Here is a 25,062-nt window from a genome sequence, read left to right as displayed (position 1 = left end):
AGGTGTACTTACTATTCTGTGGAACCAGTGACTTGCAGACATTGATGTAGTACTTCTGCACAATGCCTGCCTGCTGCTCCATCTCCCAGTTTTCTTGGGACCGTGATAAAGAAGAGAGGTCATAGGAACTCCCATCGCTGCCCCTGGAAGAGATGTATATTTTAAGTCACCTTGCATGGGTTGACAGCATGTTGGGGCAGTGCTGCCTCCAACTACAGAGGAATCTACTGGTCCCAGCCCTTAGCTCCCTGAAAGTGGCAAAGCAAGTAGACTGTTACTTCATGAGCTTTGGCTTTTATTGCATCTGCTCCTAACTTCTTTTCGGGTCACTGGATTCAACAAAACCTTGCAAATTCTCAATTCACCTCCAGTTCTTTTGTGAAAAGGATGCAGAGACTTTGGAGAGGGGGCAGATGAGGTTTACCAGAATATTGCCTGGATTAGAGGGTCTTGGTTGGACAAACTTGGACAAGAGGCCATAGGTTTAAGGTGAGAGGGACAAAGTTTAAAGGAGATATGCAGAGCAAATTTCTTTTCGTCCAGAGGACGGTGGGGCCTGGATCGTGCTCCTGGGTTGGTGGTGGAGACAGAAACGACAGTGGTGTTTAAGAGGCTTTTAGATAGGCACATAGATATATAGAAAATGGTGGGATATGGATCACATGCAGGCAGGTGAGATTAGTTTATATTAGCATCATCTTCAGCATCATTGTGGGTGAAAGGGCCTGTTCCTCTGCTGTACTGTTCTGTGCTCTACGCACAGAGTTTGCCAAAGGACCTTTGACCTGAAACATGCTGATACATGCTGATCTGCAGAGTATTTCTAGCATTTGCTGTTTTTATTTTAGATTTCCAGCATTTGCAGTTTTTGGCTCAGGGAATGGTCTAGAAATTACCTTGAAATATTGTCAACGGAGTTCTCTAGCAAAGGAGAGCTCCTCCTCCACAACAATGTATACTGGTAGATGCGGTGCTCTGAATCTACAAGTCCACAATCACTGGGGTTTGACAGCCCAGGCAGGAGAGCATCACTGAAGCCCACTACAGCCTGAACAAGTAAATGGCAGTAGCTCCAGAACCAGTGTTCACCAGTCGCATCAGAGCTACAATCACTTCAAAAAGGTTGTGGCATCATGATGTATCTGTACAAGTCATTGACGAGACCACACGGAGCACTGTGTGCAGCCCTGATTGCCCTGCTACACAAATGTCATTAAGTTGGAAAGGATGCAGAAGAGATTCACCGGGATATTACCTGGGCTCGAGGGCTTGAGTTATAGGGAGAGGCTGGATTGGCTGGAACTATTTTCTTTGGGGCATTGGGGACTGAAGGGTATTGAGGTGTACGAGATCATGAGGGGCACGGATAAAGTGAATGCTCAGTCTTTTTCTCCCAGGGTAGAGAATTCTAAAACTGGAGGGCATCGGCTTAAAATGAGGTGAAAGATTTGAGAGTGACCTCGGGGCAACCTTTCCACTCAGAGGGTAGTTTGTATCTGGAGTTAGTTGCTGGAAGTATCTGCAGAAGCAGATACAAATATATATATTTTAAAATTTGGATTGGTTAGATCCTTTCAGGATCGAACCTGGGTCTCTGGAGCAGCAAGACAACAGATCCATCAGCTGCGCCACCGTGCAGTAATGAAACCAATTAGGGCGAGAGCTCATGGATAGGAAAGATTTAGAGGGATATGGGCAAAACGCAGCCAGGTGGGACTAGCGTATATGGGGTATCTTGGTCAGCATGGGCAAGTTGGGCCAAAGAGCCTATTTCCCTGCTGTATGACTGAAGTATGGACAGGAAAGGCTTAGAGGGCTATAAGTCATATGGGACTAGCCCAATATGCCACTTGGTCAGTGTGGACAATGGGGCCCATTCTTTATAGCAAAAGCCTGCTGATGTATTAGCCACCCAAACACTGCAGTACAACTCGCAAGATTTAATCAATCATTTTAGTAATTACACTTAAAGGCTTTTTTACTATATTAGCTAAAAGTTAATTAAAATAAAACATACCTGACAGTACAGTCAATGGACCTGAAAGGTGGGCAAGCATACGACGTATGCCATTCAAAGAGGTAAGTGCAATCTGGGGTTTCCCTCAAAAACACCGGCATGCCCTGCGGGAAGAGGACAGAATGTGAACTTGCATATACTCTTGTATTTTAAAGAGAAAGCCTAACTAAAGGTTTCAATTTTATATTGTTCTTAATGCACCAGAAACTGATCACGTATATTGTCTTTCCGCTGACTGGTTAGCGCACAGAAGCTTTTCACTGTACCTACGAGACAATAAATTAAACTAAACTCAAACTGATCCCGCTGGAGGATGGCATAACACTTTGCAGCAAGTTGCAATCAATTTTAATTTTGCATCAGGCCCTATTTCAATTGCAAGCAACGGTATATTTAAAGAGCATTCTAAAGGACAGGATAGCAAAGGATCAAGGAGGGGTTAGACTCAGACAGCTGAGCTTAGGGTCACGGCAATGAAAGGCACAGTGGTGTTGAAGAAAATCTTGGGTGCGGAAGAATCTAAAGTGAAGCATACAGGCGTAGGGTTCCAGGTTTAGAGGGGATCACAAAGGCAGGCAACACTGGGTAAGAATTCAGGTTTATGTATGATTTATTTTCGTCCTGTGCACCGAGGTATGGTGAAAAGCTTTGTTCTGCATGCTATCCAAACAGATCAGATATACCATGTGTAAATACAATCAAGTACAACAGGAAGAGCAAAGAGGAAGATACAGAATGCAGAAGATACAGAGTGCAGAATCAGCATTGGGCGGCACAGCGGTAGAGTTGCTGCCTTACAGCGCCAGAGACTCAGGTTTGATCCTGACTACAGGTGCTGTCTGTACAGAGTTGGTATGTTCTCCTTGTGACCGTGTGGGTTTTCCCCGGGTGCTCCAGTTTCTTCCCACACTCGAAAGACATACAGATTTGTAAGTTAATTGGCTTTGATCAAAATTGTAAACTGTCCCTAGTATGTAGGATAGTACTAGTGTATAGGGATCACTGGTCGGCACGGACTCGGTGGGCCGAAGAGCCTGTTTCGTGCTGCATGCTAAACATTGTAGTGCATCAGTTCCATAGACAAAGCCTGATGTCCGCAATGGGGCAGTGATTAATAAGCAGCATTAAATCATTGTGCAATGTTAAGTTACTCACTGGAGTTTGTCTGTGATCACAATAAAACACGATGGCTGTTGATCGTTCATAGACTTTATGGCAACTATCTCCTCTGGTGTAGTTTATCATTATCAATCCATCATCGTAGGTTAGGTTCTGAGTAAACCGCCCTTTAATAAAAAGTTATTTTAATATCAATCATGATCAGCACAGAACAACTGGTTAAAATGGCCAAAATGAGGCAGCTCAAAACCAGGTCGTATGGATTGTTAAGTAATTTTAACCAAGCAATTAAAAATAGAAAATTTGCGAAGGGCTATTCCAATAACAAATTGAAATATGAAATCTCTCTTGCTGTAGATGATGTCCAAGAGCATAAGCAATATGTTTTTAATTTTTCAGTGCGTCCATATTTAGGGCAATCCTAAACAATGGCCTGAATGCACAATTTGTCACAAAAGATTCTCAATATCAACTTCCACAATTTTGAGGTCAGATCACAAAGATTTTGATACAGAATATCATAATGAATGCAAGGAACTGGCGATGGTGAACCTTGCATAAAACACAAAGTGCTGGAGTAACACAGCAGATCAGGAAGCATCTGTGGAAGGAATGAATAGGCAACGTTTTGGGTTGGGGCCCACATGTAGCTGTAATCTCTACATGGTCACCTGTCCATTCCATTCACTTCCTGACATGTTAAGTTACTCCAGCATTGTGTTTTATAAATCATAATGAGCGATTAGGATCGCCCAGATAGATTTGATGGAGCTCTACATACAGGGCAAATTAAATTTGCAGCATCAACTAAAATAATACCTGGCACAAGGAAGTACTCTGCTGACTGAACATAAACATTCAGGTGCTCAAAAGTTGACATGTTGGCCTTCCACCTATAATTTCTATCCCAAAGCGTATGTTCCATGGATATCCCAAGATATTTGTGCATACAGTGCCCTCCATAATGTTTGGGACAAAGACCAATCATTTATTTATTTGCCTCTGTACTCCACAATTTGAGATTTGTAATAGAAAATCACATGTGGTTAAAGTGCACATTGTCAGATATTATTAAAGGCCATTTTTATACATTTTGGTTTCACCATGTAGAAATTACAGCTGTGTTTATACATAGTCCCCCCATTTCAGGGCACCATAATGTTTGGGACACATGGCTTCACAGGCATTTGTAATTGCTCAGGTGTGTTTAATTGCCTCCTTAATGCAGGTATAAGAGAGCTCTCAGCACCTGGTCTTTCCTCCAGTCTCTCCATCACCTTTGAAAACGTTTATTGCTGTTTACAAACACATGAGGACCAAAGTTGTGCCAATGAAAGTCAAAGAAGCCATTATAAGACTGAGAAACAAGAATAAAACTGTTATAGAGACATCAGCCAAACATTAGGCCTACCAAAATCAAACGTTTGGAACATCGTTAAGAAGAAAGAGAGCACTGGTGAGCTTACTAATCGCAAAGGGACTGGCAGGCCAAGGAAGACCTCCACGGCTGATGTCAGAATTCTCTCTATAACAAAGAGAAATCCCCAAACACCTGTCCGACAGATCAGAAACACTCTTCAGGAGTCAGGTGTGGATTTGTCAATGACCACTGTCCGCAGAAGACTTCATGAACAGAAATACAGAGGCTACAATGCAAGATGCAAACCACTGGTTAGCCTCAAAAATAGGATGGCCAGGTTACAGATTGCCAAGAAGTACTTAAAAGAGCAACCACAGTTCTGGAAAAAGGTCTTGTGGACAGATGAAATGAAGATTAACTTATATCTGAATGATGGCAAGAGCAAAGTATGGAGGAGAGAAGGAACTGCCCAAGATCCAAAGCATACCACCTCATCTGTGAAATACAGTGGTGGGGATGTTATGGACTGGGCATGTATGGCTCTGAAGGAACTGGCTCACTTATCCTCATTGATGATACAACGGCTGATGGTAGTAGCATAATGAATTCTTAAGTGTAAAGACACATCCTATCTGCTCGTTCAAACAAATGCCGCAAAACATTGGCCAGCGGTTTATTCTACAGCAAGACAATGAACCCAACATACTGCTAAAGCACCAAAGGAGCTTTTCAAAGCTAAAAAATGGTCAATTGAGTGGCCAAGTCAATCACCCGATCCAAACCCAATTGAGCAAACCTTTTATATGCTGAAGAGAAAACTGAAGGGGACTAGCCCCCAAAACAAGCATTAGCTAAAGATGGCTGCAAAACTGGCCTGGCAGAGCATTACCAGAGAATGCACCCAGCAACTGGTGATGTCCATGAATTGCAAACTTCAAGCAGTCATTGCATGCAAAAGATATGCAACAAAATACTAAACATGACTACTTTCATTTACATGGCATTGCTGTGTCCCAAACATTATGATGCCCTGAAATGTGGGGACGATGTGTAAACACTGTTGTAATTTCTACATGGTGAAACCAAAATGGATAAAAATGGCCTTTATTAAAATCTGACAATGTGCACTTTAACCACGTGTGATTTTTTCTATTACAAATCTCAAATTGTGGAGTACAGAGACAAATAAATAAATGATGGGTCTTTATCCCAAACATTATGGAGGGCACTGTAAGGAATAAGAAAATGAAATTAAAGACCAACAAGAATGCCAATGCTCGACTTCCTCAGTAACTGACGGTAGACAGCCAAGTGTGACGGAGCATGTTACACTACACATCCCTTGTACTGGTGAACCTTTGCCTTGCACTGAATGGGGTCTTTGTGAAGCTAGCAAAATCACTGGATAATAATTATGCACAATTCTGGTCATCCCATGACAGGAAGGATGTGTCTGAAGAAGGGACTCGACCTAAAATCATCTATTCCTTTTCACCAGAGATGCTGCCTGACCTGCTGAGTTACTCCAGCACTTTGCATCTATCTTGGATCTAAACCAGCACCGGCACTTAGTTCCTTCCTACACAGGACATGGAGGTTTTGGAGAAGGTGCAGAAGAGGTACCAATCCAAACCATTGCCTATCCATGTCCTCCAGAGATGCTGCCTGACCCACTGAGTTACTCCAGCACGTTGTGTCTTGTTTTGTAAGCCAGTGCCCGCAGTTCCTTATCTACATTTTACCAAAATGCTGCCAAGATTAGAGGGTATTAATAAGGAGAGGTTGGAACACCAGTGGCTGAGGGGAGACGCGTTAGAAATACATATACAATTATGAGGGGCATACATAGAGTAGACAGTCAGAACCTATATCCCAGGGTGGGAATGACAAAGACTAGAGGGCGTAGCTTTAAGGTGAGAGGGGGAAATTGAAAGGAAATGCACGGGGCAAGTTTCTGATGGGTGCCTGGAATGTGCTGCCACGGGTGGTGATGGAAGCAGATGAGATAGTGGTGTTTAGGTGGCTTTTAGATAGGCCCATGGATATGCAGGGAATGGAGGGACATGGATCACATACAGGCAGAGATTAGTTTAACCTGGTGTCACATTCAGCATGGACATTGTGGGCTGAAGGGCATGTTCCTGTGCTGTACTGTTCTCTGTCCACTCCATCAGCATCATTGAGAGTACATGTCTCCTCACCGTGAAGGGCTGAGAGATAGTCGAGAGCAAGACCTGCAGATACAAGCACGTTCCAACCTCTCTCTGGCGAAGAGGCGTGAAGATCCCGTGGGATGGACAGCTCCACTCCAACAAAGAATCCACAAGGTGGGAGGAAGGACTCTGCCTCGGAAGTGGACATGCTGGGCTGCACATTTCTGAATATTCTGCTGGGAAAGATGTTTCTGGAATGGAAAGCCGGGGATCCATGAACCCGTCTGCACGATGGGATGGTGATCCATGAACCCATCTCCACCAGGTAGAGAGAGTCAACAGCGTCAAGCTCCTGAGCACCAACCATTATCTCAGCAACTGTGATTTTCTACAAATATTGTTTTAGTTGCACTGTAGTCTTTGGTTTTGCAGTATTAAGGTTACTATCATACACAAAATGCTGGAGTAACTCAGCGGGACAGGCAGCATCTCTGGAGAGAAGGAATGGGTGACGTTTCGGGTCAAGCGAGACCCTTCTTCAGATTGAAGGGTCTCAGCCCGAAACTTCGCCCATTCCTTCCCTCCAGAGATGCTGCCTGTCCCGCTGAGTTACTCCAGCATTTTGTGTCTACCTTCGATATAAACCAGCATCTGCAGTTCTTTCCTACACAAGGTTACTAGTATTATTGATTAGTGTACTACAAGTATTGTATATTTATTTATTTACAAAATGCTGGAGTAACTCAGCAGGTCAGGCAGCATCGCAGGAGAGAAGGAATGGGTGATGTTTCGTGTCGAGACCCTTCTTCAGACTGATGTCAGGGGGGCGGGACAAAGGAAGGATATAGGTGGAGACAGGAAGATAGAGGGAGAACTGGGAAGGGGGAGGGGAAGAGAGGGACAGAGGAACTATCTAAAGTTGGAGAAGTCAATGTTCATACCGCTGCCCAGGCGAAATATGAGGTGCTGTTCCTCCAATTCCCGGTGGGCCTCACTATGGCACTGGAGGAGGCCCATGACAGAAAGGTCAGACTGGGAGTGAGAGGGGGAGTTGAAGTGCTCAGCCCACCGGGAGATCAGATTGGTTAAGGCGGACTGAGCGAAGGTGTTGAGCGAAATGATTGCCGAGCCTGCTTTTGGTTTCGCCGATGTAAAGAAGTTGACATCTAGAGTAGCGGATGCAATAGATGAGGTTGGAGGAGGTGCAGGTGAACCTCTGTCTCACCTGGAAAGACTGTTTGGGTCCTTGGCACCTGGAAAGACTGTTTGGGTCCTGTGCTATTGCATTAATGGACCTGTTAAGCTGCAGCGTGCATGAATTTCATTATTCCGTTGCATTACATATGACAATCAAACGTTCTTAACTCTTGCTACCATTCTTGATGTCTAACCCACAGCATTCTGTGCATTCTGGTTTCAAGCTTGCCATTGTATAATAAAGTATTAAGATACATTGCAAGATTCATAGATGCCAAGAGTTCCCTTCCAGGGGAAATGATGAACCTTTTGGCAGTGATTAGCTTCCATTCACCAAAATTATTCTTCCCCTTCAAGAGAAAAATCAACACCTTCCCTTGAAAAGCATCAACTTGTATCAGTACATGAAAGAGAAAACACACCAGCAATCTTGCGAGTCCCTCCTTTCTCCTGACACGCCGAAACAGCATCTGCTTGGCGTCCTGTATCATCCTTACACTGGAAGTTTCTCAATTGGTCACAAACACGGAAATGGTATGTGTACTCATCAACCTTGACATGATAATCTTCATTAGCAAGTGGGTGCAGGTCGAGTACATAACCATACTTGGGGTCCTTAACCTGACAGTTTTCACCTGTGGGGCAAGCACATCCTTGTTAGTCTTACATTGTGCAGTCTCCAATTCACGCTTCATAGCTCTGCAGTTTGCATTAATCATTTAATTTCAGTTTTAACTAAGCACTTCCCATTCTATTGCAGTTCCATGAAGGTCTAGGGGAACCAAATAAATCCGAGGACATGGATTTAAGTTCAGAGGAGCAAGATTTAATACGAACCCGAGATGCAACTTTTTCACTCAGAGGGTGATGGGTATATGCAACGAGCTGTCAGGGGAGGTAGTTGAGACAAGTACCATAACAGCATTTACTTTGATAAGTAGGTACTTGGATTGCAAATCTCAACTCTCGAGGCAAGGCAGTAGAAACTTCAGCCTTGCAAAGAAATAGATACAACTACATTATGCACGTTATTCCCTTTATCATGTATCTGTACACAAATTACTCAATTGTAATTGTGTATTGTCTTTCCACTGACTGATTAGCATGCAGCAAAAGCTTTTCACTGTACCTTGGTACACATGACAATAAACTAAATTTAACTGAGAGTCATAGAGTCAGAGTCATACAGCAAGGAAACAGGTCACTCAGTCCTACTTGTCCATGCCGACCAAGTTGCCCCATCTGCATCACTTCCACCTGCTCTCGTTTGACCCATATAGTTCTAAACCTTTCCTATTCAAGTACCTATCCAAATGTGTTTTAAATGTTGTTGTAGTACCTGCCTCAACTCTCTCCTCTGGCAGCTCATTCCATATACGCACCATCCTCTGTGCGAAAAAGCAGCCGCTCAGGTTCCTATTACATCTTTCCTCTCTCACTTTAAACCATGTCCTCTGGCTCTCGATTCCCCTACCCAGGATAAAAGACTGTGTGCATACGTTGTAAACTATGATGATGATTGCAATCTAACTGTATGAAGCAGGTATATATGTAAAATAATTAATCATCCACTTTTAGTTCATAAGTCATAGAAGCAGAATTAGGCCATTCGGCCCATCAAATCTACTCCACCATGCAATCATGGCTGATCTATCTTTCTTTCTCAACCCCTTTCTCCTGTTTTCTCCCCAGAGCCCTTGACACCCTTACTAATCAAGAATCTGTTAATCTCCGCTTTAAAAATACCCAATGACACAGGGTTCTTGTCCCTGATGGAACAAAATTGACAGGCCCATCACGGAAGAATATAATTTAACTTAAAAATTAGTTATACTGTCAAATGCACAAACTGTTACCTTGGGCCCTACGAACCGGACATGCAGCAGGTGTACGCCACACAAAAAGAAACTTGCACTCTTCTTCATCTTCAAACACTGGGGAACCCTGCAATGGAAGAAAGCAAATTTAACTTAAAATTCAGCAAGGCAATTTGGAAAGGCACATCTCTGAAAACAGATCCCAAAATTTTTTCCCTCAAATCACCCACAAAGTTTATCTTTTTAGAAAATTGATTCAAATATGGCGTCAGCAGCCAGGGACCTTAATTGAGCTGAGAATGGGAAAGCCGAGACTGTTCAAGGCAATTTAAGAAGTACACAAAATCACACACAGTTTTGATGATGCCAATGAGGAAAGTTTCCACACAGGATCGTCCAGATAATTAGGTTCAAGGAGCATCTAGAGGATTCTCAGAATCTAGTTTTTTTCCATAAAGTTTCTTTTAATTTCAAAAATAAAACTTTATTCAGAACAAAAATGAACAAAACAAAAACTGCAAAAACTCTTCATACATTCTCTGTACATTCAAGTGTCATACTCAGTAGTGTTTGCACTTGCCTTTAAAGAAAACACCCTTGCCACTCTGGCAAAGGGTATAGAGGGATATGGATTATTTGCAAGCAGATAAGGATTGGTCTCGGCATTATGTTCAACACAGACATTGTGGGCCAACGTGCCTGTTCCTGAGCTGTACTGTTCTATGTTAAAGGACCACATAAACCATTTTCAAAAGGGAAATCAATATATACTTCAAAAGGATACATTTGTTGGGCTATGGAGAGGACCAAGGAAGGAAGAGATTATTTCAAAGCACCAATTTTCCACTGGGGATGAATAAAGTTTTATCGTATTGTAATACAGGCAGACTTGCTAAACAGCTTCTCTTCAATTGGCCTTTGTCCAACCACCTGCTTGTCAAACCCCCCGGCACGGTAGCGGAGCGGTAGAGTTGCTGCTTTACAGCGAATGCAGCGCCGGAGACTCAGGTTCGATCCTGACTACGGGTGCTGCACTGTAAGGAGTTTGTACGTTCTCCCCGTGACCTGCGTGGGTTTTCTCCGAGATCTTCGGTTTCCTCCCACACTCCAAAGACGTACAGGTATGTAGGTTAATTGGCTGGGTAGATGTAAAAAATTGTCCCTAGTGGGTGTAGGATAGTGTTAATGTACGGGGATCACTGGGCGGCATGGACTTGGAGGGCCGAAAAGGCCTGTTTCCGGCTGTATATATATGATATGATATGATATGCCCCATCTCCCCTCCTCACCACATTCAGACTGAAGGATCCTGATCCAAAACTTCACCTATCCATTTTCTCCAGAGATGCTGGCCGACCTGCTGAGTTACTCCAGCACCATCTTACATTGTAATCCAGGATTTGCAATACCATGTTTCTACTCTATGATTAGATGCAGATGAATTTATGTTTATGTTTATTATTGTCACATGTGCAGAAGTACAGTGAAAAGCTTTATTTTGCATGCTATCCAGCAGATCAAATAATACGAAAATAGACACAAAAGACACAAAGCATCTCTGAAGAGAAGGAATGGGTGACATTTTGGATCGAGACCCAAGAAGGGTCCTGAAGAAGGCCTCTTCAGAAGGGTTCAGACCCGAAACATCGCCCATTCCTTTTCTCCAGAGATGCTGCCTGTCCCGCTGAGTTACTCCAGCTTTTTGTGTCTACCTTCAGTTTAAAGCAGCATGTGCAGTTCCTTCCTACACAGATCAGATACTGTACATCAGTACAATCAAGTCACACTCAAGTACAATAGAGCAAATGACAAGATATAAACTGCATCTGAAAAAAAGTAAGGAATTCAAAGAATGAAGCACGATCACAGACACTTGCACAACACTTCACACTAGGTGGCGCAGCGGTAGAGTTGCTGCCTTAAAGCACCAGAGTCCCGGGTTCGATCGCGACTACAGGTGCTGTCATAGAGTGATATAGCGTGGAAACAGGACCATCGGCCCAACTTCCCTAGATGTCCCAGCTACACTAGTCTCACCATGTATCTGTACGGAATTTGTACGTTCTCCCCGTGACATTGCGGGTTTTCTCTGAGATCTTCGGTTTCCTCCCACACTCCAAAGACGTACAGGTTTGTAGGTTAATTGGCTTGGTATGTGTAAATTGTCCCTAGTGTGTGTTGGGTAATGTTAATGTGCGGGGATTGCTGGTCGGTGCGGACTCGGTGGGCCGAAGGGCCTGTTTTCGCACCATATCTCTAAACTAAACTAGTGCACCAGTATTTCTAGAAATCAAGATGTAGAAACAAGGAACTGCAGATGCTGGTTTACAAAAAAAAGAGAAAGATGGAGTAACTCTGCGGGTCAGACAGCATTTCTGAGAGAACATGGATAGGTGATGTTTTGAGTTAGGACCCTAGGTCTGAAGAAGGGTCCCGAACCAAAATGTCACCCATCCATGTTCTGCTGAGTTGATCCACCACTTTGTGCCTCTTTTCTAGAAAAGAAGTTCTGTACATTAAACCCCAAGTTGCACCATTCAATGCCCATCGACATAGCTTAGTGCATTTCTCACAATGCATTTGTGATATACAAAGAGTGCTGGAGCAACTCAGCAGATTAGGCAGTATCTCTGGAGAAAAGGAACAGATAACATTTCGGCTCAGGGCCCTTCTTCAGGTGACATTCCAAACCGAAATGTCACCTGCTCCTTTGGTATAAACCAGCATCTGCAGTTCCTTCCTATGCATCCGTGATATGTTCTGAAGCACGTCTCAGAAAATGCCCATTCCTTCTCTCCAGAGATACTGCCTGTCCCGCTGAGTTACTCCAGCATTTTGTGTCCATCTTCAGAAAATTATAAACTTACCGAGACTTCATCACATTGGAAGAGGATACGTGTGGAATATCGCTGACCGTCTTTGCACTTGTCACCGTTCAGATAGACAATACTGATGGAGCCGTCAGTCCCCGCCTGTGGGCGCATCTGAACATAGCCCAGGTTCTGACTTTTATTAGCGTACTTTACACAAGATCCTATAGCACCACCTGCAGAGTGAAACACCACGCTATTTAAACTGCAGCTGCCACACCGTGAAGTCATGATGCAGCTTTATAGGATCCCCGAAAAGTGGCAACACACAGAGTGGGGAAAGAAGATGTATGGTACACTCACCTTCATTGGTTGAGCATTGAACCAGTTAGTCATGATGCAGCTTTATAGGACTTTGGTTTGGCCGCATTTGGAGTATTGTAAGCAGTTCTGGCCGCCATTACATGAACAATGTGGTGGCATTGGAGAGGGTGCAGAGGAGGTATATCAGAATGATGCCTGGATTAGGGGGTATTAGCTACAGGGAGACGCTAGACAGACTTGGATTATTTTCTATGGAACACTTTGGAAGGGGTACAGATGAGGATTACCCGAAAGATGCCTGGGTTTGGGAGGGTATTAGCTACAGGGAGAGGTTGGACAAACTTGGATGGTTTTCTTTGGAACACTGGAGGTTGTGGGGAGACCTGATGAAGTAGGTAAAATTATAAAGCATAGATAATGTAGACAGTGAGAACCCTTTGTCCAACATGGGAAAAAAATCAAATTAGGCGCAGCAGTAGAGCTGCTGCCTCACAACAACAGAGTCCCGGGTTTAATCCTGACTACTGCTGCTGTCCGTACAGAGTTTGTACATTCTCCCTGTGACCTGCATGGGTTTCCTCCGGGATCTCCGGTTTCCTCCCACACCCCAGAGACATACAAGGCTTGTAGGTTAATTAGCTTGGTATAATTGTAAATTGTCCCTCGTGTGTGCAGGATAGTGTTAGTGTGCGGGGATCGCTGGTCGGCACAAACTCAGTGGGCCAAACGCCCTGTTTCCGCACTGTATCTCTAAATTAAACTAGACATTGAGGGGAGCACTGGAGGTCAGGATTGAACGCAGGTCTCTGAAGGTGTGATAGAGCACTTGGCTATTTGGATATCTCTGAAGGCCCACAGAATCAGACTTGGATTGCTTTCTCTGGAATGCCAGAGGTTCATGAGACACCTGATAGAAGTATATAGTATGAGAGGCATGTATAGAGTAGTCAGAATCTTTTTTCCAGGGGGGAAATATCAAATACTATAGGGCACAGCTTTAAGGTGAAAGGACCAGTTTGAAGGAGATGTGCTGTGCAAATTTACACAAAGAGTGGTGAGCCACTGGAATGTACAGCCAGGGTTGGTGGTGGAGAATGGAGATATAATAGTTGTCTTTAACAGACTTTAAGACACATGATTATTCAGGGAATGGAGGGAAATGTCTTGTGTGCAGGCAGTTAAGACTTGGCATAATGTTCGGCACAGACATTGTGGGCCGAAGAGCTGTGCTGTACTGTTCAAAGTTCATTGGTTTTCACACAACTGAAACATCCTTCTGATAATTGTTTGTATGAAATGGAGATATCTGCAAACTGCAGTTGGATAAGCCACAAATGGGTGGCACAGTGGTTGAATTGCTACCTTACAGCACCAGAGATTCATGTTCGATCTTGAAAACCCATGCTGTCTGTACAGAGTTTGTTCTCCCGGTTTCTGCGTGGGTTTTTTCCGAGTGCTCCGGTTTCCTCCCACATCCCAAAGACGTACGGGTTTGTAGGTAAATTGGCTTCAGTTTAAGTTTTTAAAATTTCCCTTGTGTGTAGGATCGTATTAGTGTACCTTGTGATGGCTGGTTGGCGTGTTGTTGTTAAAGAATGGCAGCCGCCAAGCATTGTTGCAGAGGCACTTGGATAGGGTAGCGACAAGAGACAAAGACAAGTACTGCACGCTCTGGTATTCATCCCTGCTTTCAATGTAGCATTGTCTGTCTGCACATCAGCCAACCAGAAACAAAAAAATTGCTCAAGTTCATTTTAGAAATAGTGCGGCAGGATTTTGAGGAAGGTAGAGGCACTCCAGCTTATACGTAATAGTTGCGGTACTGAGAAACCTCATGCCATTAAAAAAATCGGATTATAAAAGACCATTGTGCCTGTGGGATTAGGGGCTTGAGTGTTTCAGACTCAGTAACAAAGTTATTTTCTTCCACCCCCCCCCCCCCCCCCCGCCACCTTCCTTTCCATCCACTAAATTTGCAAGAAAAATAAGTTTATTTTTAAATACAAGTTTATTTTTGTTATTGTAGATTGAAGGTACTAAAGACATCAACTAAACTTCGAACCACGAACTGCCTTGGTTGCACTAGGGACTTTGTTTTCCACTAACATTGTTTTTTCTTAATTTACTGAACTTTGTTTGTGTGTTACATTGTTATCTATTGAGTACCCGTGTTTCCAGACCTGTAATGCTGCTGCAAGTAAGAATTCCATTGTTATTTTTCAGTATATATGATAATTAAAAATTCTTAACGATTATGTTCAATCGAGTACCATTGAACAAGTCTCAGCATGGATGAGTTGGGCTGAAGGGCCTGCTTCCGTGATGTATGACTGTGTCTCCAAGTGTCATTGGAAGTGATTGCGTGTCAGCTTCACTGGCCTACCTGATGTTTATGCTCACCTGGACAACCATCTACTGGAGGCAAAGGTTTGCAGACATTTAGATAAAATGTACGCTTCTTCCCATCTTCAGCTGTGTCGATGGCAATCCAAGGATCGTTGTCCTTTGCAAGCTCACTCAGGTCGTATTCGTTACCGGCTATATCTGAAACCGTCCAACAGAGAAAACTCACTGCACATGCCAATGAAATAACATTCCCTTGCCAGCAGATTGTTAGCACAGAGGAACCCAACTGTCAAATGTATTAATGTTCCCATTACAAGCACAAACCAGATTTTTGTAAGTAAAGCAAAGCTTCATTTCAATTCAGATGTAATACAATGATCTGATGAGACTTTAAACTTTAGAGATACAGTGCAGAAACAGGCCCTCGGGCCCACCAAGTCCACGACAACCAGCGATCATCCCATACACGAGCACTACCCTGCACACAAAAGACAATTTACAATATTACAGAAGCCAATTAACCTATAAACCTGTATGCCTTTGGAGTGTGGGAAGAAACCGGAGCACCCAGAGAAAACCCACACGGTCACATGGACAATAGCCAATAGGTGCAGGAGTAGGCCATTCGGCCCTTCGAGCAAGCACCGCCATTCAATGTGATCATGGCTGATCATTCTCAATCAGTACCCCGTTCCTGCCTTCTCCCCGTACCCCCTGACTCCGCTATCCTTAAGAGCTCTATCTAGCTCTCTCTTGAATGCATTCAGAGAATTGGCCTCCACTGCCTTCTGAGGCAGAGAATTCCACAGATTCACTACTCTGACTGAAAAAGTTTTTCCTCATCTCAGTTCTAAATGGCCTACCCCTTATTCTTAAACTGTGGCCCCTTGTTCTGGACTCCTCCAACATTGGGAACATGTTTCCTGCCTCTAATGTGTCCAACCCCTTAATAATCTTATACGTTTCGATAAGATTTCCTCTCATCCTTCTAAATTCCAGTGTATACAAGCCTAGTCGCTCCAGTCTTTCAACATATGGAGAATGTACAAATTCCGCACTGACGGAACCTGTAGTCAAGATCAAACCCGAGGTCTCTGACGCTGTAAGGCAGCAGCTTTACGCTACGCCACTGTGCCGCTAACAGTGGAAAAACATGCACTCCATTATTATGGAGTCCGTCAGAGAGCAGCTTCAATTGATATCATACAATAGGTGAAAAGAATGACCAGGAAATCTCTGATCGTTTTGCTCCTCCATAAACTTCTTTCATGCAATTACCTCGAGGCAAGGTTGAATGTACTCACATTCACTAGATAACCACTAAGCATGCCTCAATAAGTTTGGAATTCTGGAGACACAAGTAACTTTACAGATACTGAAAACTCTAGCAAAACACAAAAGTACTGGAGTAATTTAGCAGGTCAGGTAGTATCTGAAGGGAGAATGCACAGGCGATGTTTCAGCTCGGAACCCGTCTTCAAACTCTGAATGGTCCCAACCCGAAGCGTCGCCTATCCATTTCCCCCAGATGTTGCCTGACTTGAGTTCTTCCAGACTTGTTGAGTTTTACTAAAATAGAGAAGGCTGTTCATTCAGATAACTAAGGGCTCTTCTGCCACTGGAAAGTTACTAACCTCACTCCTTTACACTCTCAGTAACAGAGGTTTATTTGAAACTACATTTTCAATGTCTCATCATTTACTTCCGTTTCTATCTGCACATCTTAGTGCTGTAGAAATAAACTTATTTCCCCTACATGTTGTAGAAGGCATTGTTCTGAAATTGATGCTCTATAATCACAAAATGCTCTGTAAAAAGCTTCCCTGTCTTTCCCCAGGAGCTCAGTGGTAGAGCTGGTGCCTTACAGTGACAAACACCCTGGTTCGATCCTGACTACGGGTGCTGTCTATATGGAGTTTGTATGTTCTCCCTGTGACTGCATGGGTTTTCTCCGGGTGCTCGGGTTTCCTTCCACACTCCAAAGACGTGCAGATTTGAAGGTTAATTGGCTTCAGTAAAATTGTGAAAATTGTCCCTAGTGTGTCGGAATAGTGTTAGTGTCTGGGGTGATCGCGGTTGGCGTGGGCTCGATGGGCCAAAGGGCCCATTTCCGTGCTGTAGGACTAAAGTCTAAAAAGTTTTATTGTTTGCTGTTGTGCAATGAAATATTAATAGCATTCAATTGCCCTTCCTTTTAAAATCTGGACCAGTGCGTGCAGATGGGATGTTTGCAAAATTCAATTACATAACCCACTTGTACAATGTCAAATAACTCATGAATACAAACACTGAGCATACTCATCGCTACCTCACAATGCCAAATAAGGATTTATTTTTTAGTTTTGTCATATGTACTAAGATAATGTGAAAATCAATGTTTTGCATGCTATCCAATCAGATAAGATACATAAATACAATCAAATCAAACTTAAGTAAAAAGCAAAGGGAAAGATAGAGTGCAGAATATGGTTCTCAGCATTGCGGTGCATCTCTTCCACAGTGAGAGATTTCTAGTCAGTAAGGGAATCAAGTGCTACAGGGAAAGGCAGGTAGGTGCACCCATCGAATGTCAGATCGGAGTAGCAGAGCAGACTCGTGGAGCTGAATACTCCTTTTCCTCCCACATGATGCTGTGTATGGTGAAAAATGCTTTTGGACCAGGTTTTAAGTTTAGGTTTATTATTGCCGAGGTATAGTGAAAAGCCATATATCATACATACTGTAAATACAATCAAGTTCAACTCAAGTACAATACATAGAGTGAAGGGGAAGATACAAAGTGCAGAATTTTGCTCAGCATTGTAGCACATCAGTTCCATAGATGCAGCCTAACAATGAAAGCACCTAGCACCTTAAAGGGATAATGCCCAGCATATATGGTGTATACAGCAGCAATAATTCAAAAGACCCTTTCAAGTGTGATTTTCAAAACCAATTAGTGGGAAGAAATGCTCCCTACAAATAATTCTTAAATTACATAAGATGGATTTTATGTAGTGAGTGGGAAAACACATCCCTCTTACAACCCGTGCCGAGGTACTCAGGGAAAGCAACCTCACCTTTCTATCAGTTGTGAATTTAACAGGCAGCTAACAAATTTTGGAATGAAAGACACAAAGTGCTGGAGTAACTCAGCAGGTCAGGAGGCAGCTCTAGAGAACATAGAAAGGTGACATTTTGGGTAGGGACCCATGCTCAGACTGAAGGGTCCCAATCCGAAACATTACCTAGCCACGTTCTCCAGGGATGCTGCCTGACCGGCTGAGTTGCTCCAGCATTTTGTGTCTGTTCTTGAAGGACATTGGACATTTTGCACTCGATTTGGGGTTATTAGTTAATTGATTTTGTATCTTGTTTGTAAACCAGTTTCTGCAGTTTCTTGCATCTCTTTCTAAACCTTCAAATGGGTTGATCTTATTGAGACATTTCCCAAAAAGCACTGGGAATTCAACAGAGCAGGAATTTATAACTCCACATCCGGCATCCACTTGACAAAGGATTGGAGCGTACATAAACAGCTGTGTGACTGACTTAACTAGAAAGGGTTAAAGGTCACTTACTTACCACTGACCAGACAATCTACTGGAGCTGGTAAACAAGCCAACGAGGTGTAAAATTCAAAGAAGGTGTTGTGGATGCGTGTCGTGGTCCCAATTTCTTCTCGCAGAAATGAAAGCTTTCCAGGATACGAATTAGTGTCACAGACAAATCGAATAATAAATGTGTCCCATAATCCTGCAGATTAAACAATTAAAAAAATAATAATTATGGAATGATTTGCATCGCAGATCAAATAGTCACAAGAGTCACAATAGTTCAAAGAGTCACAAGAGTGTTTGGATTGTTTTCTTTGGAACGCCGGAGGTTGTGGGGAGACATGATAGAAGTATGTAAAATGATGGGAGACCTAGATAGGGTAGACAGACAGAATCTTTATTCCCAGGGTGGAAAAATCAATGTTAGAGGGCACAACTTTAAGGTGAGGGACAAAGTTTAAAGGAGATGTGTGGGGTAATAATTTAAAATAATACATAGGTGGTGAGTGCCTGGATTGCGCTGCCAGGATTATTGGTAGAGGCAGATACCATTTAAGAGACTTTTGGATGGGCATATGGATATGCAAGGAATGGAAGGATATCAATTATGTGTAGGTAGATGAGAGATGGTCGTGACATCATGTTTGGCACAGACATTATGCACCAAAGGGGGCTGTTCTTTGGCTATACTGTTCTATATTAAGATATAAACATAGCACAAAAAGTAAGGAAATTTGTGTTTGGTAGATTATTTCTTTGTTGTAACAATGCTTCTTGGCAATAAATCTTATACCGTTGGAAAGCCTGTTTATTTCCCTTTTAAATGGTGCCACATTTGTAAGGAACATGCATTTGTGGGATGAGCAGCAGAGCTGAGTATGTGGGTTGCGCTCATGAAAAATCTGCCAAATCTTCTCTGCCAATGCCAAACAGCTTATTCTGCCATTGACTCTTGTTCGGTGTTGTTTGGTGGATTGGATGATTGAAGTCTGAAGAAACAAGACATATTGGCAATTTAACAATTTATTCATTTAATAAACAGGAGCCTCAGTAGCGTGTGGAAGAGCCATACACACCCACAACAGCCTGGCACCTCCTCCTCATGCTGGTCACCAGCCTGGTCACACACTGTTGTGGGATGGCATCCCATTCTTCAACCAGCATTTGTCGCAAGTCAGCCAACATGGTTGTGTTGGTCACTCTGGCACGAACAGCACGCCCAAGCTGATCCCACAAGTGTTCAATGGGGTTGAGGTCAGGACTGCTGGCAGGCCATTCCATCCTCTCCACTCCCAAATTCTGGAGGTAGTCTCTGAGAATCCCTGCTCTGTGGGGGCGAGCATTGTCATCTTGGAGGATAGAGTTCGGTCCCAGACTGTGGAGATATGGGATTGCCACTGGTTGCAGAATCTCATCTCGATATCTCTCTGCATTGAGATTGCCTCCAATGATGACAAGCCTCGTTTTTCCAGTGAGGGAGATGCCGCCCCACACCATCACACTGCCTCCACCAAAAGATGTTACTCTATCGGTGCAGCAATCAGCATAGCGTTCTCCGCGTCTTCTCCACACTTTGACCCTATGATCCAATTGCCGTAGGCAGAATCTGGACTCATCGCTGAACATAACGTTCCTCCACATGTTCAGGTTCCAGTGCACGTGTTGCCGACACCAGCGCAAACGGGCCTGACGGTGAAGGGCAGTCATGGCAGGCCTCCTGGCAGCCCTATGAGACCGGAGATCGGCTGCGTGCAGTCTGTTCCGAATTGTCTGGGCAGAGAGCCGTCGGCCATATCGTCCTGCAAACCTTGACTGCAAATCTGTAGAAGACAGCCTACGGTTCCTAAGTGCTGACAGGGTGAGGAAACGGTCTTCTTCGGGTGTCGTCTTCTTGGGACGCCCACTTCGCGGCCTGTCTCTGACATCCCCCGTTATATGGAACTTGGCCTTCATTTTGGAGATGGTACTAGGGCTCACTCCAAATAATGCCGCAACTTGGTTTTGCAGAACACCAGCTTGAAGGTGCCCTATCGCACGGGCCCTATCCAGATCAGCCAAACGTGGCATGCCGATTCTTGGAGCAGACACCTACTGACCACTGTAGCAGGGCCCATGCTCACAGATGCTGCCAATCAGGTGCCAATCAGGCACCTGATTGTCAGCACCTGGGGGTACCAGAAGCTCAAAACAAGAGTCAATAGCAACAGCAGAATAAGCTGTTTGGCATTGGCAGAGAAGATTTGGCAAATTTTTCATGGGCGCAACCCATATACTCAGCTCTGCTGCTCATCCCACAAATGCCTGTTCCTTACAAATGTGGCACCATTTAAAAGGGAAATAGACATGCTTTCCAACGGTATAAGATTTATTGCCAAGAAGCTTTGTGATAACAAAGAAATAATCTACCAAACACAAATTTCCTTACTTTTTGTGCTATGTTTATATCACAGAAACAGATCATTCACTCCCCAGGTCCATACCGACCACCTTGCCCTGCCTGCACTAATGCCCTTTGCCCACCTTGTGTCTACATCCTTCTGTATCTTGACTCTCATGAGCATGACTAAACGTCTCAAACGCAGTAATCATATGCAATTTCATCACCACCTCTGGTAGCAAGTTCCAGATATTAACCATCAAGAGAAATTATTTCACCCTTTGCACCTAAAAGGCCCCATTTAAAACTCGTTCCTCTCACCTTAAACCTATGTCCTCGTCTTTCAACTAAGGACTTTGGGCTTTTTTACATTCGTATTGGAGTTATTAATATATTGAATTTTCGTATATTGTATATTATGTGTATTCTGTTGCATGCCTATTATGCAAGTGAGAACTTCATTGTTGTGTTGTTGGTACATATGAGAATTAAACACCCTTGACTCTGTATACCCCGTCATGTGAATAAGATTCTGACTACCTACAATATCCGTGCCATTTATAATTTTATAACCATATAACAATTACAGCAAGGAAACAGGCCCGTTCGGCCCTACCAGTCCACGGTGACCACTTTCTCTGACCTAGTCTCATCTACCTGCTCTCAGACCATAACCCTCCAATCCCCTCCTATCCATATACCTATCCAATTTACTCTTAAATAATAAAATCGAGCCTGCCTCCACCACTTCCACCGGAAGCTCATTCCACACAGCCACCACCCTCTGAGTAAAGAAGTTACCCCTCATGTTACCCCTAAACTTTTGTCCCTTAATTCTGAAGTTATGTCCCCTTGTTGGAATCTTCCCCACTCTCAAAGGGAAAAGCCTACCCACGTCAACTCTGTCCGTCCCTCTTAAAATTTTTAAAACCTCTATCAAGTCCCCCCTCAACCTTCTACGCTCCAAAGAATAAAGACCCAACCTGTTCAACCTCTCTCTGTAGCTTAAGTGCTGAAACCCAGGCAACATTCTAGTAAATCTCCTCTGTACCCTCTCCATTTTGTCGACATCCTTCCTATAATTTGGCGACCAGAACTGCACACCATACTCCAGATTCGGCCTCACCAATGCCCTGTACAATTTCAACATTACATCCCAACTTCTATATTCGATGCTCTGATTTATAAAGGCAAGCATACCAAACGCCTTCTTCACCACCCTATCCACATGAGATTACACCTTCAGTGAACAATGCACAGTTATTCCCAGATCCCTCTGTTCCACTGCATTCCTCAATTCCCTACCATTTACCCTGTACGTCCTATTTTGATTTGTCCTACCAAAATGCAGCACCTCACACTTATCAGCATTAAACTCCATCTGCCATCTTTCAGCCCACCCTTCCAAAAGGCCCAAGTCTCTCTGTAGACTTTGAAAATCTACTTCATTATTAACTACACCACCTATCTTAGTATCATCTGCATACTTACTAATCCAATTTGCCACACCATCATCCAGATCATTAATGTAAATGACAAACAACAGTGGACCCAACACAGATCCTTGGGGTACTTCACTAGACACTGGCCTCCAACCTGACATACAATTGTCAACCATTACCCATTACAGTATCTCCCATTCAGCCATTGTTGAATCCATCTTGCAACCTCACTATTAATACCCAACGATTTAACCTTCTTAATCAACCTTCCATGTGGAACCTTGTCAAATGCCTTACTGAAGTCCATATAGACAACATCCACAGCCTTGCCCTTATCAATTTCCCTGGTAACCTCTTCAAAAAATTCAAAAAGATTAGTCAAACATGACCTTCCAGGCACAAATCCATGTTGACTGTTTCTAATCAGGCCTTGTTTATCCATGTGATTATATATATATTGTCCCTAAGTATCTTTTCCATTAATTTTCCCACCACAGACGTCAAACTAACAGGTCTATAATTGCTAGGTTTACTTTTAGAACCTTTTTTAAACAAAGGCACAACATGCGCAATGTGCCAATCTTCCGGCACCATCCCCGTTTCTAATGACGTTTGAAATATTTCCGTCATAGCCCCTGCTATTTCTGCACTAACTTCCCTCAATGTCCTAGGGAATATCCTATCAGGTCCTGGAGACTTATCCACTTTTATATTTTTCAAAAGTGTCCGAACCTCCTCTTCTTTGATCATCATAATTTCCATCACTACACTACTTGTTTCGCTTACCTCACATAATTCAATATCCTTCTCCTCGGTGAATACCGAAGAAAATAAATTGTTTAATATCTCCCCCATTTCTTCCGGCTCAGCACATAGCTGTCCACTCTGACTCTCCAATGGACCAATTTTATCCCTCACTATCCTTTTGCTATTGACATATCTGTAGAACCCCTTGGGGTTTACTTTTACATTACTTGCCAAAGCAACCTCATATCTCTTTTTCGCTTTTCTAATTTCCTTCTTAAGATTCCTTTTACATTCTTTATATTCCTCAAGAACCTCATTTACTCCCTGCCGCTTATATTTATTGTATATCTCCCTCTTTTTCCGAACCAAGTGTCCAATTTCCCTGGAAAACCACGGCTCTTTCAAATTATTATTCTTTCCTTTCCACCGAACAGGGACATAAAGACTGTACTCACAAAATTTCACCTTTAAATATCCTCCATTTCTCTATTATATCCTTTTCATAAAAGAAAATGTCCCATTTCACTCCTTTTAAATCCTTTCTCATCTCCTCAAAATTAGCCTTTCTCCAATCCAAAATCTCAACCCTTGGTCCAAATTTGACCTTCTCCATAATTATATTGAAACTAATGGCATTGTGATCACAAGACCCAAAGTGCTCCTCAACACATACCTCCGTCACCTGACCCGTCTCATTTCCTAACAGGAGGTCCAACACTGCCCCTTCTCTGGTAGGTAACTATACGTATTGCTGCAAAAAACTATCCTGCACACATTTTACAAACTCCAAACCATCCAGCCCTTTAACAGAATGTGATTCCCAGTCTATGTACGGAAAATTGAAATCACCCACAATCACCACTCTGTGCTTACTACTAATATCTGCTATCTCCTTACATATTTGCTCTTCCAATTCTCGTTCCCTATTTGGCGGTCTATAATACACCCCTATAAGTGTTGCTAAACCTTTCTCATTTCTGAGTTCCACCCAAACAGCCTCCCTAATCGAGCCTTCTAGTCTGTCCTGCCAAAGTACTGCTGTGATATCCTCCCTGACAAGCAATGCAACACCCCCACCTCTTGCCCCTCCGATTCTATCACATCTAAAACAATGAAATCCTGGAATATTTAATTGTCAATCGCAACCCTCCTGCAACCATGTTTCACTGATCGCCACAACATCATACTTCCAGATGTCAATCCAGGCTCAAAGCTCATCCACCTTTCTTACAATGCTCCTAGCATTAAAATATACACATTTAAGGGACTCATCATTTCTTATTCTCAGTTTATTTCTTTTCACTTTCTCTCCTACATATTGGGTCTGAGTGTTTCCCTTTTCTGCCTCCTGCCTCACACACTGCCTATTAGCTATCTGTGTTTGAGTCCCTCCTCCCAACCGTACTAATTTAAAGTCTCCGCAATTACCTTAGCAAATCTCCCCGCCAGGATATTGATTCCCCTCAGGTTCAGATGCAACCCGTCCTTTTTGTACAGGTCGTACTTCCCCCAGAAGAGGTCCCAATGATCCAGAAACTTGAATCCCTGCTCCCTGCACCAGTCCCTCAGCCACGTATTTATCCTCCACCTCACTCCATTCCTATTCTCACTATCGCGTGGCACAGGCAGTAAGCCTGAGATTATCACTTTGGAAGTCCTTTTTTTAAAACTCTCTTCCTAGCCCCCTAAATTCTCCTTTCAGGACCTCTTCCCTTATCCTACCTATATTGTTGGTACCTATATGTACCACGACCTCTGGCTCCTCTCCCTCCCTTTTCAGGATATCTTGGACACGTTCAGATACATCCCGGACACTG

At 43.4% G+C, this 25,062-nt stretch overlaps 1 protein-coding gene across 1 annotated transcript in view; it reads right to left on the bottom strand.

The window, feature by feature from the left end:
* Positions 1 to 25,062, bottom strand: part of igf2r (insulin-like growth factor 2 receptor) — a 137,261-nt gene that overhangs the window by 29,891 nt on the left and 82,308 nt on the right. The window contains exons 23-30 of the mRNA XM_078405195.1: positions 18,708 to 18,878; positions 15,198 to 15,341; positions 12,531 to 12,709; positions 9,703 to 9,790; positions 8,269 to 8,481; positions 3,173 to 3,303; positions 2,018 to 2,121; positions 13 to 143 (exon numbers count right to left, since the gene is read on the bottom strand). Of these exons, the coding sequence (XP_078261321.1) occupies positions 13 to 143; positions 2,018 to 2,121; positions 3,173 to 3,303; positions 8,269 to 8,481; positions 9,703 to 9,790; positions 12,531 to 12,709; positions 15,198 to 15,341; positions 18,708 to 18,878 (1,161 nt within the window). The remainder of the gene's footprint in view (positions 1 to 12; positions 144 to 2,017; positions 2,122 to 3,172; positions 3,304 to 8,268; positions 8,482 to 9,702; positions 9,791 to 12,530; positions 12,710 to 15,197; positions 15,342 to 18,707; positions 18,879 to 25,062) is intronic.

This window comes from Rhinoraja longicauda, chromosome 9 (assembly GCF_053455715.1).
Source record: "Rhinoraja longicauda isolate Sanriku21f chromosome 9, sRhiLon1.1, whole genome shotgun sequence".
NCBI classification, from domain to species: Eukaryota; Metazoa; Chordata; class Chondrichthyes; order Rajiformes; family Arhynchobatidae; genus Rhinoraja; species Rhinoraja longicauda.
Note: the sequence above shows the minus strand (reverse complement) of the source record. Positions and strands in the feature narration are given on the sequence as shown.